General features: G+C 32.6%; 1 protein-coding gene and 1 long non-coding RNA gene across 4 annotated transcripts in view; one reads left to right on the forward strand and one right to left on the reverse strand.

Annotated features, from left to right (window-relative positions):
- The first annotated feature begins 2065 nt into the window (after positions 1-2065).
- LOC141449427 (uncharacterized) lies at positions 2066-14176 on the forward strand. Of its 3 annotated transcripts, XR_012455504.1 has the most exons (4): positions 2066-4707; positions 4805-4862; positions 7336-7436; positions 10842-14176. It is a non-coding gene; the product is annotated as an uncharacterized lncRNA (long non-coding RNA). The 3 variants fall into 3 exon arrangements; XR_012455503.1 differs by having other exon boundaries at positions 2078-4862; XR_012455502.1 differs by lacking the exons at positions 2066-4707; positions 4805-4862 and having other exon boundaries at positions 4869-7436.
- LOC141449417 (ABC transporter G family member 20-like) overlaps positions 12817-14194 on the reverse strand; it is a 60729-nt gene continuing 59351 nt past the window's right edge. Inside the window, exon 16 of the mRNA XM_074118852.1 lies at positions 12817-13121. Coding sequence (XP_073974953.1) covers positions 12904-13121 — 218 coding nt within the window. The 3' untranslated portion in view covers positions 12817-12903. The remainder of the gene's footprint in view (positions 13122-14194) is intronic.

Raw genomic sequence — 14194 nt, forward strand, 5'->3', positions numbered from 1 at the left:
TTATTTCTTTCATTTTTCATCCACTGTGAAGACAGTTTCAATTTTTGCAAAAATTTGAATTCGAATTACAACGGGCTGAGAAATCCTTCGTTTTAATTAACAGATCGGCTTGGTTAAAATTGTGTTTTTGCTCCAAAAGAAAAAAAGGTTAAAAATAATCCTTTGAATAGACCACAAATAAAAATTTTTTGAAGCACCACCATTATGATAAATTGTTCATACAAATACGGTGAACCTTACCGTACTGTTCTCGTAGTTCTTAATATTTAAAATATACGGCTTCTTTTCTAATATAAATAAAATAATTTATATGAAACAAGAATGTTCGAAAATGAAAAGTATGACTTAAAAAATGAAGTAAATAAAATTACACGATGATATCAGTAAGTACTTTTTTTCATCTGAATTAATAAGTATAAAAAAAATATTATCTTTGAAATTATATTTCAGGTTTAAGCTGTATTAAGGAGTAGCTCTACATTTACTCTAATAGATCTACTGGATTTCTATCTTACATTACTAATTAAGGTATGTACATTAAAGAATAGTTCTCCAAATACTATTATTTGGTTTCAGAATAATGGTATATTTAAGTGCATTCATTCGAAGTATTGAAATGCGCCCCAAAATAACTTTTAACGTAGTAACAGTCCTGTAACTGTTCTTTATCAAAACAAATAAATGTAAATCTTTTTATTTGTTCAGCCACTCAACTAGTTCTAATTTGCAACACTGATGCCGGAAAGACCTGTGGGAATCGGGCCAATGAAATCAGGCGTTGAATCTTTAAAAAAAAAAACTGATGGCGCTTCTTTGAGTGCGTGATTTTATCCTTCAAGTGTTAAAAAAAATATTTACAACACATTTATGGCAGCTAACCCACGAAGGCTGTCACGAGAAATCGAGCTTTTTATGAAGTACGAGGGTCGTTTGAAAAGTCCGTGCAAAAATAAAAACAACTTAATTTTTTGGGGTAAACTTTTTTATTTTTCAACATAGTCTCCTTTTAGGCTTATACACTTCGTCCAACGCTGCTCTAGTTTGTTGATCCCTTCCGAATAATAGGATTTGTCCAAGTCTGAAAAATAGCCATTCGTTTCTGCAATCACCTCCTCGTTTGAATAAAATCTTTTTCCCGCCAGCCATTTCTTCATATTGGGGAACAAATAGTAGTCCGAGGGAGCCAAGTCTGGAGAATAGGGGGGATGTGAAACGAGTTGGAACCCTATTTCCATTAATTTTGCGACCACAACTGCTGAGGTGTGAGCTGGTGCGTTGTCGTGATGGAAAAGGACTTTTTTGTGGGCCAATCGTGGGCGTTTTTCTTGCAGCTCGGTTTTCAAACGGTCCAATAACGATGAGTAATATGCACCTGTAATAGTTTTACCCTTTTCCAGATAGTCGATGAGGATTATTCCTTGCGAATCCCAAAAGACAGTCGCCATAATCTTTCCGGCCGAAGGAACGGTCTTCGCCTTTTTTGGCGCAGATTCCTCCTTGGTAACCCATTGTTTAGATTGTTCTTTGGTCTCAGGAGTGTAGTGATGTATCCATGTTTCACCCACAGTGACGAAACGACGCTTAAAGTCTTGCGGATTCTTCTGGAACAGCTGCAAACCGTCCTTGCAACACTTCACACGATTTCGTTTTTGGTCAAGCGTGAGCAATCGCGGCACCCATCTTGCGGATAGCTTTGTCATGTCCAAATGTTGATGCAAAATATTATGTACCCGTTCATTCGAGATGCCCACAGCACTAGCAATCTCACGCACCTTCACTCTTCTGTCATCCATCACCATATCATGGATTTTATCAATGATTTCTGGAGTAGTAACCTCAACAGGGCGTCCAGAACGTTCAGCGTCACTTGTGCCCATATGGCCACTCCGAAAATTTTGAAACCACTTATAAACTGTTCTAATCGAAGGTGCAGAGTCACCATAATGTTTATCAAGCTTCTCTTTAGTCTCCTGAGGCGTTTTGCCTTTCATAAAGTAGTGTTTAATCAACACACGAAATTCTTTTTCGTCCATTTTTTGAAAATCACTCGACTTCCTCGATTCAAACGAATGCCAAACACAAAGAAATAGACCGATCTGGTTGAAACTTGGTGTGTGTTCTTCCAAGAGATGCTACTAACTAAACATAACCTCGATACGCGCCAGTGGTGCTATCTCTCTGACTTTGCACGGACTTTTCAAACGACCCTCGTAACTATATCAATCCAAGGATGAATTACTATAATTGAAAATTATCATTCCGAAAGCCTGGAACAGATTTTCTGGTGATGAATTAGGTGCGTGGAAGTTTCTTTCTTCATATATATACATTCACTAAGTATCAAAGTACATCTTGTGAACATAACTTCTCTCATGTTCGTTTTGGGGTAACGTATTGTAACTAGCCTCATCCATTCTGAAATAATTCGCCAATTAGAAGTCCGAGCGAAAGATGAACTAAATTTGAATGATTCAATAGTATTGCAGCTAAAAGTAATCCTTCATTTGTTTTTATTTTATTTATTTATTTATTATTATTATTTTTAATGCCAAATGCAGCGAATGCTAAATTAATGAATCTTCGTCTATATTCGTGATTTATTTTTGAAAACGCATCCCGTCAAAGACACGGACTAAACAAATTGACCTGGTTCGATAATGACTTATTTAGTGCAGATATCGAATGTACTCACGTTAAATAGCCTCAGGCCAATTAAATTGCTGGTGTTTAACCTTAATACTCTAACGCTAATGAATGAATGGTAATTGAATACATTTTTCATTGTTTAGTAAATTATAAAATTCTCCAAATGATGACTGAAATATTCTGAACATAAATGAAGACATATTCTTCATCCACTACTCACTTCTGATGGAGAAATCGTACTAAAATCTATTCAATACAAACATAATGTTTCTGCAACAGAAAGCAATGTAGCGATCATATTTTGATAAACTAATTTTAGTTTTTACTGGAACGTATTTTTTGAGACATTGAAAAGAATGAATGTATTGACAGAATTTTATGTTTGTGTGTTGAAAGTTTTCAAAGTAACTATTCTTTTCCTTTTGCATTTTGTAAGAAACAGGCTGTTTAACAAGGCCTAAATAATATCTCGCCTTAATTTTTAACGAACAATGTGTAGCAAATAACATTTTAGCCAATTCGTTGAATTTTATAATATAATTAGGAATTATATAAAATGACATTCTGCCCGTAATATTCAGGGTGATCCATTTAAATAAAACGCACTAATCGCTATTAACTTTTTAGGAAAATAGAAATCCGGAAAAACCTATTGAAAAACTATATGTTTTTTGTCTAGTTTTCAAATTTTCCACCTCCGATGCTATATCTTAATTTTTGGCGGAGTTACGGCCAAAAAACTGATAAAGGTTTTCGTAAGTACCACTGGTTTTGACACTGATTATGAAAACTATATAAAAAATTGTGAAAAATGATGTTAATTCCGTTTCGATATCCCTAATATTTGTCGAGATATTTAAGATCAAAATTATAATTTTATCTATCGTGATCGGTTTTCAATATTAAATTTCTAACAGAAATACACGTTTTGAGAGATCATCTGACTACAAAAAATGTTATTTGCGACGCAAAGAACAAAAATAATAATAATTGAAGATTTTAAAAAATGTAGTGTATGTGTAATGTAATGGTTGTGGGAGAATTAGAGTGAATTTGTTTTATCATCAAATAAAAGCAACCATCACGTCATGTTAATGTGATCAAGAGCGTGGCTTTGTAAGTGGGAGATCCCCAGTTCGAATCCCGCGTATGACTACATCTATTAAAAAAAAGTATTATGATGAATTAAGTATTATGAATGACTGCATACGATAACAAGATTTTTGTAAAAATACTTTTTCCATTACAGAGAAATTTAAATTCTATCTCAATGTTTTTTTTTTGCAATAATATTTGTTAATTAAATTTTGCTATGATTAATTTTCGAACTGGAAAAATCTTCAGTTATTGAAAGCCTTGGAGGCTTTCTCGGGCACCATCTATCCACTTTTTCTTGGGTCTGTCTGCCGTTGCTTCTTCCTTCGGCTTCCAGACTAGGATTTCCTCAGCCATCTTCCAATTCTTGGTTATTCTACCAACTTGGCACAAATTTAATACGTTGCATTGCAGTATACACATTGTTGCAAAAATTCAGAAAATTTATAAAATCGTGTAAACAATTTTTGATGAGGGCGGAGAAGTTATTGCCAGTTTCTCTATAATTTTATTTTTAAATAATTTGAGCCACGTTTCCACTTTATGACAATGACATCTTCTGGGTGTAATATAAATTGGTTACAATTGAATTATGCACAAATTTAAGGCACAATAAGCCTCGTGTGGCTGTGGTGCTGTGGGGCATGGGTCCCGTCCCACTTTTATAATGTTCTCCAAATGATGACTAAAATATTCTGAACGAAACTGAAGACACATTTTTTCCACTACTCACTTCTGATGGAGAAATTGAAAAAAAAAAAATAGTTAATTATTTCACAAGTGTGGAAAGTAGTACTTTTCCTCACGCGAGGCCGGGTTTGCACGCACGAGCGAGCGAAGCAAGGCGAGTGCAATTGCAAATTGCCGAGTGTGAGGAAAATACTTTACTTTCGAGTTAAATATTATATTTTTTCTGCAACCATTAACTAAAAAAATTAAAAATTTCATTTTTACAGTCTACAAAAAGTAATTAATTTTTTATAAACATTTATTGTTATATTACAATTATTTACATTACTTACGTATTTACATTACTTATTACATTTTCTGCTGTTTCTTTTAGTGATGGAGGAGTGTTTTCTAAACAGGAATCACTAGAATCCATTTTAAATTTCTATAAGGTAACACTATAACCTTTTCAACTGTTATAATTAAAAATATCTAATTATTTATTAAAGTATTATTTTTATTTCTATATTCCTTTCAATTTTTATTTTATTTTTTAATATTCGTTTTTTAATTATTTAGTTACGTTAAATAAGCTTATTAAAGTTTTACAGAAAATATTTATGTTAATAACAAAACTTCTTATATCAAGGAAGCACAACAAAGTGTTTCCACTCACTAGTGAGGAAAGTGACACTAATGGGAATTTTTCCCCACTAGTGAGGGAAGTTGGGCATTACGCAGCTGATTTTAATTGAGTAATGAGAACATTCCTACATGGTTGCAGAAAAAAGTATTTTTACAAAATTATTGTTAGCGATATAAGCGTGATGAGCTGTGTAAATGAATTAGTGCTTTTTCTTCGGACCTAACGTGTTGGCACCTCATTTAATAAAGTAAGTTTTGAAGTATGAGTACTGTATACGCGTATCTGTTTGTGTGTGTTGGTACGATTTTGTGAATATTTCTGTGCTTTTGTATTAGTCAAGTTAATTTAAGAAACAAAAAAAGACACTGCGATCTCATAGTTAAAATCTAGACGAGCTGCCCTTTCGTTTCAGCTTCTTAAGAGGTTCTACAGCTCACTATTCAGTGATGGACAGTGTGATCAGTAAGAGAGAACGCTGTCTAAATTAAAAACAAAAAACTGTGCCCTATTTTTGGTCTCAGATCCTGTTGTAGAATTCAATAACATTAAATTTCCTCCAAATGATGATGATAGGATCAGAATTTTATTGATGACAGTTCAATGTTCTACTACCCACTGCTGATGGAGGAAATATGCGATTCACAATATTGCAGTAAAGTATAGTAAAGTGCGCAGCGTTCGACGGCAACTTGGAAAGTGGAAGTTTAATTCTCTAAGATGAATGTAAATTTGTCAGAAAGAATTAAAATAAGTTTATTGCAATGAATAAGTCAGCCACTTTTCTCCCATCTTTAATTACCCGCAATTAAGTACAAGAAAAACAAAAGCGTGTGTTTAAGTAATCAGAGATTTGTTATCGACCAGTTGCTTCGTTTAATAGTCGCACTGCTTCAATCGTTCTTGTAAACTGATGAAAACCACCAACAAATTCAGTCTCGCCCTCCATTTTTTTACTTTCTTCTTACTCTTCATAAGAGTAAGTATTGCTATCAAGACAAATTTTGATACAGAGTTTTCACAAAAAAATACACGTATAAAAGGCTACTTTTGGAATATATTATTATATTCATTATGTAAAAATGTGGTGTATGAATGTGTGTGTAAGTAAAAAATAATTAAAAAACGAATGGGGAAGCTCAAACTGATACATCAGCCGTCAAAATTCATCTACCGGATGTATTATTTTTCTAGGATTTTTTCACTTTCTCAAAAGTTATGACTTTCTCAAACATTGGTCTTTTTTTTTTTCTCTTTGCACCATTTTATTTGAAGCATTTTCCTAAGATATTGAAGTTCTTCCTAGTATTAAAACCATGTAGTTTTCTAAGTGGCGCTTTATAGGGAAAATATCAAGTGTCTTACCGGACAGTTTTAATGATAGGTACATAACACTGAAAAGTTGTAAGAAATCAAACCAACATACCGCTCTTCTACGGTTCTACTAAAGCTCAATGCCTGGTGAAGGACAAGATATTAAAAAAAAAAAAAAAAAAAAGCTGTTCCTTATTTTTAATCTCAGATCCAATTGTAGATAGCAGTTGTATGTAGCGGGAACACTGAGACCTACAGTAATCATGAGTAGACGCGGGGCCAATGGCTTTAAATGCTGCCACGCCGTAAATTAAAAAAAAAAAAAAAAAAAAAAAAACTGCCCTATTTTTGGTCTCAGATCCCGTTGTAGAATTCAGTAATATTAAATGTTTTCCTCCAAATGATGATGAGAAGATCAGAATTTTATTGATGACAGTTCAATGTTCTACTACCCACTGCTGATGGAGGAATTATTTTTAAATATGAAGCTCAGTAAATTATAATTATTGTCTAAATCAGTTTTCAAATTTAAAATATTTATTTTACTTTAGCGCTACTATTTCAGCAGTAGATAATGTTTGTTAAAACTGTATGCTGGGTTGGGGGAAACTTGAATGAGGTTGGAAGGACTTTCAGTTTCCACTGTGTCAATAGCCTTCGTTATATGAGTCGTGTGATCCGGTATTATAAATTTTTACTTTCTGCTTCTTGGGGGCTTACGATCATTGAAACAGTATTTTTAATTTTGGATCTAACAAATCTATGAATTACTTACTCTCGTATAAAATCCATTTTATCTTGAAATTATAAATTTTATAAATTCATTCTGATGATTACTCTTTATACCACCAAGATCGCTGAAGTATCTTGATGGAATTAATTAATCTGATTACCTCAAAAAAAAACTTAATCTTAAGAAGATAAAAGAATGCCTAACATATTTCATATTTGTTCCTCTTTGTTTTCAGATGACATATAAAATGAAAATCACATGCTTGTACTATACTTCAGTGACGTTCGAAATGCCATTGGTCAAACTTCAGTGTATAATTTTGAAGAGCTGGTGAATGTAAGTGTACAGTTAATGAATTTGAGCAAATTTTTGATTTCCTAACATACATTCTGGTGAAGAAATGTTCAAAAAGTTGAGTTTATCGACATGCCCTTCTGATAGGGGAAAATCTTATCGATTATTTATTCGCATATTACATGTCTCTTTTCTCTTGTAACGGAAAACTTGCTCTTGAATGAAATCGTAATACATGTTACAATGTTTGTTGATGAAATACAAAATGGAAGTAATGTAGTATACTACAGTATGTTTTAAACCATGGTTAGGCCAGAAAAATAACTTCAATTTATAATGCTACAAACAAATAGAATGTTGCAACAGCCCAAAAATGTCACAACCTAAAAGTTTGAAACAATTTATTTTCTGTTGTAAGTTTCTTTGCATTATCAGTTGTCTGTTTCAACCAAAAATCTTCACCACCGATGCATTTTCTCTTCAATCGCCTTCTTTTGCCTCTATAAATAAACTTTCTTGAAAAATGTGTTATTATCATAACTATATTGTACAAGTACGAGCTGAATTCCTCTACTATAATTTATTTTACTTTTTCTGAAAGCCACTTTTTCAATAAGAATGTACTTTTTGCTATAGATAAGATTAAAGTAACTTTAGTACCGCAATAATTTTTGTCATAGCTCAAATAATTTCGCTGTATCGCTCGATTATGGTATCATGTTTTCTTATTATTTTGTTTAAGGCCTACCAAAAAGTCGATCTTATAGGTTAAGAAAGTCTTACCTCTGAAAACTTATGCTTAATTACTTTAAAATATTTTTTTAAGGTTAAAGACCTTACATTAAATTTCGGGAGTATTGGCTATTCCTGACCAAACTTCTGCACATCAAACACAAAAATGATCAAAATGTTCAGGAAAATTAGATTTGTCCAGAATGCCTAATAGATAAATAATGATGTTAGATGGGCCTTTTAAAACTCATCAGCAGTTTTAAAATTGATACAGTTAATCAAGAAATCGCGAATTCAACGCTCGCTCTGAGCTGCAAAACAAACTTAGAAGCCTCTATTTTCATCATAATAAACATGCAAGAATATAAGGAGTTCAATGTGGGTGGACGCATGTATACAGGGAGTATACGGAGGAGTGGTCGAAACTTCGGGAGGTGATTCAGCAGCTCAAATGCAACAAAAAATATTCTCTTCACTTTGGCCGATTCTCAATAGTGTCCAAGATATTTGCATTTTTAACTTTTCCGTCGATATTCGCGTTTTTCGCCATAAAAACGGCCGTAACTTTTCTATCCTTTATCCTACAACAAATCTCCTTATTCCAAACGAAAGAGCATTAAATTTCCTATAAATCTGCTCAATACAGAGTCTCAAAACGTTTCTTATAACAATGCAATTTTTACTTTAATGTCTTAAAAATTCGTTCTCGATGATTTTTGTAAAAATTTTCAACTGCATTTTTTCAATGATTAATGAATCAAGGAGTCACATAATTTCAGAAAAAGTTGCGCATTTATTGAGCTTCAAGACCATATGGATTTTTTTTTGGTTTTTAATAAAATTACTACTCCGAACAGAGGGGTGTAAATGCAAAAAACTGGGATTTTGCGTAACCGACTTTTCACTACTAATTTACTCAAATGTCAATTTTTGGAGAAGGAACAAAAAGAAAAGTAACCATTTTATTTTTGAATCATTATTAATTAATTTTGATGAAAAAAAAACCTCCATTGTGCCAATAAAATAAGTTGCATAAACAATTATAGTCTACGTTTTATTGCTGCTTTATTTTTTACTTCCGTTTTATTAAATAATAATTGTTAAAAACTAAAATGGTTACTTTTCTTTTTGTTCCTTCTCCAAAAATTGACATTTGAGTAAATTAGCAGTGAAAAGTCGGTTTCTACATTTATACCCCTCCTCTGTTCGTGGTAGGGTTTTATTAAAAACAAAAAAAAATCCATATGGTCTTGAAGCTCAATAAATGGGCAGCTTTTTCTGAAATTATGTGACTCCTTGATTCATTAATCATTGAAAAAATGCAGTTGAAAATTTTTACAAAAATCATCGAGAACAAAATGTTTAGACTTTCAAGCAAAAATTTCATTGTTATAAGAAACGTTTTGAGGCTCGCTATTGAGCACATTTATAGGAAATTTAATGCTCTTTCGTTTGGAATAAGGAGATTTGTTGTAGGATAAAGGATAGAAAAGTTACGACCATTTTTATGGTGAAAAACGCGAATAGCGACGGAAAAGTTAAAAATGCAAATATCTTGGACACTATTGAGAATCGGGCCTAAGTGAATAGAATATTTTTTGTTGCATTTGAGCTGCTGAATCACCTCCCGAAGTTTCGACCACTCCTCTGTATACACCCTGTATAGTGGTGCTGTTTAACAAATCAAACATTAATTCAGTATAAACTAAGTTCCTTGTTTACTTAACACTTTCAATTCCTATCATTCCCATGAAGTGTTCGATGTGCTACATTTACCAATCTTCAGATTTTTAAAATAATTTTTGTTGAAATTGTGAAACCATTTTTAAAATTGCCAAATTCCAAAGGTATAACCTTCATTGTATTTTTTAAAATTAATGTAACATATAATTTCTATTGATTTTGTAAAGTAATGCGGGCTTACGGAATTTGCGTCTAACTTTCATTGTGATGACGACGTGGATGTAGGCGAATACCAGACATAATTCTCATATTAATCTCATGAATAACTTGGAACGAGATTCATTTCTGAATAAACCCTAATGAAAATGTTATTTGGTTTCTTCATCAAAATTTTTAGAATAACTTCGTGTATGACTTTTAGTTAACAAGTAAATTAAAATTAAAGAAATATCTCACAGAATATGAATTATGTTACACATTGGATACGGAAAATATACTTAATCCGAAACATCTCGTGACGTAAAAAACTTATGATGATTGCATTACCATTCTGTTTCTTGAAGACTATGTAAAAGATTTTGAAATCAATGTTGAGGAAGAGATATTAGAATATAATCTAAAATAAAAAATCAACAAAGAAACAACTTCAAGAGGGGAGAAAAAAAAATCAGTGATAAAAATCAAAATCTTAAGTTTTAAAAGGAATTAAATTTTCTTTGTGTTATTTTCAATTTAGTAAAGAATCTCTGAGGTTATCTCATTACCAATTTGTTTGCTAATTTAAATTGTTCGCGAAAAGCTTTAAAAGTAATACATTACTTTTTTACGCTATTGCTTATACTAGTTATTCAAATGGTTCAAAATGAAATAAAATTACGACTTTTTCTCATGATGATTTTTTGTTACCACCAAGATCGCTGAAGTTATGTGCTGATCACTTATTAATCTGAAAGTTATTAGTAAATGTTTTTTTAAAAAAAATAATAGAGTAGTGTATTTACATATTTGTTTACAAAAAGTTTTATTTTTCAGGCTCTAAAAGTTGGAGTAATCGGTATACGCGAGTAAGAGCCCTCATATGTGAGTATCATTAAGATTTTATTTAGTCGAATGATTTATGTAGACGGTCATAGATTGCTAATTTTAACAATTGTCTGGATGAACCCTCTTGATTTTTTTTTTTTGTCTTTATTGATCAGTTTCAATGTTTGCTGATTGCTTTAGTATTGTATTTTTCCAACACTGCACCCGCTTGGATATTGGCGTTCGCAGACAGTTGTTATGTTCGTAAGTTTGTTTTCATTGAGATAATATGGAAAAGTTGGGTTGGAATCTCTTTCAAGAGCTTCAGCTGCAATTTGGTGAAAAATAAGCCATTTTCTACCGTCTAACCGGTTTACATCGTTACAAATCCTTGTTCTTCTTGATGTTTCTTGGATGATGATACCTTATATTAAAAATCTATTAAATCTGGGATGTTACAAAAAATTACAGTTATAAAGGAGGATTCGCCCTATATTATAAAGAAGATTTGGGAATTTAATCTTTTACAGAAAAAGAAAAAAAATTGTCAAAGTTAGTTGTTTTTCAACGTTACGCTTTTTCATGCGCCTTTTGACAATCAACCCTTATACAACTGTCTTACTTGACAGTTTTAATCATTACCACTGAAATATTATTCTTGATTTAACTAATTGGATTATAGTTTTATCAAGTAATAATTAGCTGGGATCTCTGCGAAGGATAAATAGATAAAATTGTGGGAGTATTTCTTAATTAAGTATACAAACGTTTTGCCACATTGTGAATAATACGCCCCAAGAGGATTGCTTTTTCTTTAATTGTTTGGATGGTAGCTAAAATTCAAAAAATTTGGAAACTAGCAAAGGATTTCCGCATACCGCGTTCCTCCAATCAAAACAAATAATTACTGTGAGGTTTTTATTTTAATTTAAGGAGAATCAGCATGTGAGGTTATTGTTGCCCGAAACCTTTTTTATTGCTTTGCTGGTCTCCGGACAATGTTCTCGCTTTACAGACAACTCTACTCTGTCCATCCTGTTCAGTGAGCTGTAAGAAGCTCCTAGGAAAGAGACAATCTAAAGGCCAGCAGCTAGAAGTAATGTTATGTGACCTAAGCACCACACCCATTAGCTCCTTAGCACTTGATGAGAGATGCGAAGATTGATGTACTCTCCAAGTATATAGAAAAGCCTTGATTACACGAAGTGATCATTGGGCTACCGCTGTTTCAAGCAGCGTGGTAGCTTCTCGGGGAGGGAAATGGAAGAGAGTTTTGGCAACCGGATTAAGATAACTGGAAAGATGTAGAAAGTAAGGAAACAAGAGCAGATTAGTGCGGAAATAAACGGTACATTGAGGTCGTAAAAGTGTTTCATTAATAGTCAGTTTTGTTTTTGTGTTCACAATAAAATTCGTACACCATAATCATCGTAGAAGGCGGTATCTCCTGTTCGGTTATTAGTTTTTTCAGTCGTGTGTGTGGGTTCCAAGTTAGCATACTATCCAGGTAGCAGTGTTCGTTGGAAGTAGGTATTACTTGGTAATTTTAATTCAGTAAAGCAGGTTTGTCTTTATTGCAAAAGTAATTTGTACGCACTTTTTGGCGTAAATTTAATTTTATAGCTTTGCTGGTCTCCGGACAATGTTCTCGCTTTACAGACAACTCTACACTGTCCATCCTGTTCAGTGAGCTGTAAGAAGCTCCTAGGAAAGAGACAATTTAAGGGCGTTAATTGGCGTTAGTTTAATTCGACAAGCGAGCACCAATCATTTATAAGATCAAGATAAGGTGTTCTAGATATTTCGTGATGTTTCAAAAGGTTACAAAAAACTGTTAAAATACAAAAATATTTATTCATAATGGACAATATTGGAAATGGATTTTTCAATTTTTATGCTGTTTGCGATGATTCTTTGCTTATGAAAAGAGGGAGAGAGAATGAGAATATTCATATGAATTTAGATATAAGCAAGTAGGCTTGAATATTTAGTAAATTACTTGTATTAAAAATTTACAGTGTGTTTATAAAAAAGAAAAAAACTAAACTAAATACTTGAAGATTCTTCTTAATTATGTTCCCTTTTTCCTCCAAGAAATGTAATACGTCAAAAATGAGAATATAACAATCCATGCAGCACAAGATACAAAACCCATATACACCACTTTGTGTGAATAAATGAATCCTTTCATAGCTATACTGTGAAAACTTTCAGCTGCTGCCACAATAGGAAATGCTCTGCACCAGGACTTCAGAGAGATATGTGCTCCTTCTATTGGCCAAATAATTCCTGAAATTGAAAAAAAAGCAGTCTTTATTTTTTGGATGAGGAAACGCACCATTTTTGAAACCGTTTTCTCCGTTTAAGAAACCCCAAGTGCGAAAACTAAAAAGTTGGTTGCAAATTGCGCTTGCTCTCCTCTCTTGTCTCTCCTCTCTCATCTCTTGCCCATCATAATTTAAAAGAAAAGGAATTGCAGAACGTTCACATTTAATATTTCGTTTAGGTGCATTCAGGGAAATGTGACAGTTAATACTTTGGTCAAAGTCAGTCAACTGGGTGAACCTCTTTATTAGATTTTCTGATTAAAAAATAATCAAACTGATATTTTCTTGAAATTCAGTTTACTATTTTCAAGCTAGAGATACGTCGCAACTAAAATTTTAAAGCAAATTGTTTAATATGTCACACATATGTTCAGCGTGATTAAGAATCGTTTCGGTAACACGTAAACTAAAGATTAGTCTGAACTTTGAATTCTGCAGTTTGTTAACAGCAACTTCTTAGCTCTGTGCCTAGTTGGTATTATTTCATACAAAGCGACGGGGATTCTGCTGTGAATTCTCAATATGATGGCGTCAAATTAATATTTGTAAATCTTGTTTTTAACTATATGTATATTTGTTTTAGTCCTGCTAACAGCGAAAAAGTGATTTATTTGAAATGATACAAAATTTTTATAGTTGACTATTAGTTTAAAAGTTAAAGATCTAACGTTATGATAATACATAATGGTCGCACAAATTTTTGAGAAAGTATTCTTTAAACGTATACAAAATTAAAAATCTGTAAATAGATATTAATCCAAACATTAATGCAATGAGGTGCAGTATTTAAAAGGTATTTGTTTGATGAAATCTCAAAATAAAGAGTCCAACAGCTGACCCTTAGATTTTCTCTTCCTAGGAGCTTCTTACAGCTCACTGTCCGGTGATGGACAGTGTTGTCTGTAACGAGAGAACACTGTCCGGAGGCCGGCAGTGCACTGGAAAAAGCTCCGGGCGCTAATGACCTCAGCTGTTGATGCGCCAAAAAAAAAAAAAAAAAAAATTAAAAAAAATAAAGAGTACTTTTGCTTGACA

Source organism: Rhodnius prolixus, unplaced genomic scaffold, assembly GCF_049639745.1.
Source record: "Rhodnius prolixus isolate KJV_2025 unplaced genomic scaffold, Rpr scaffold_2, whole genome shotgun sequence".
Taxonomy (NCBI): Eukaryota; Metazoa; Arthropoda; class Insecta; order Hemiptera; family Reduviidae; genus Rhodnius; species Rhodnius prolixus.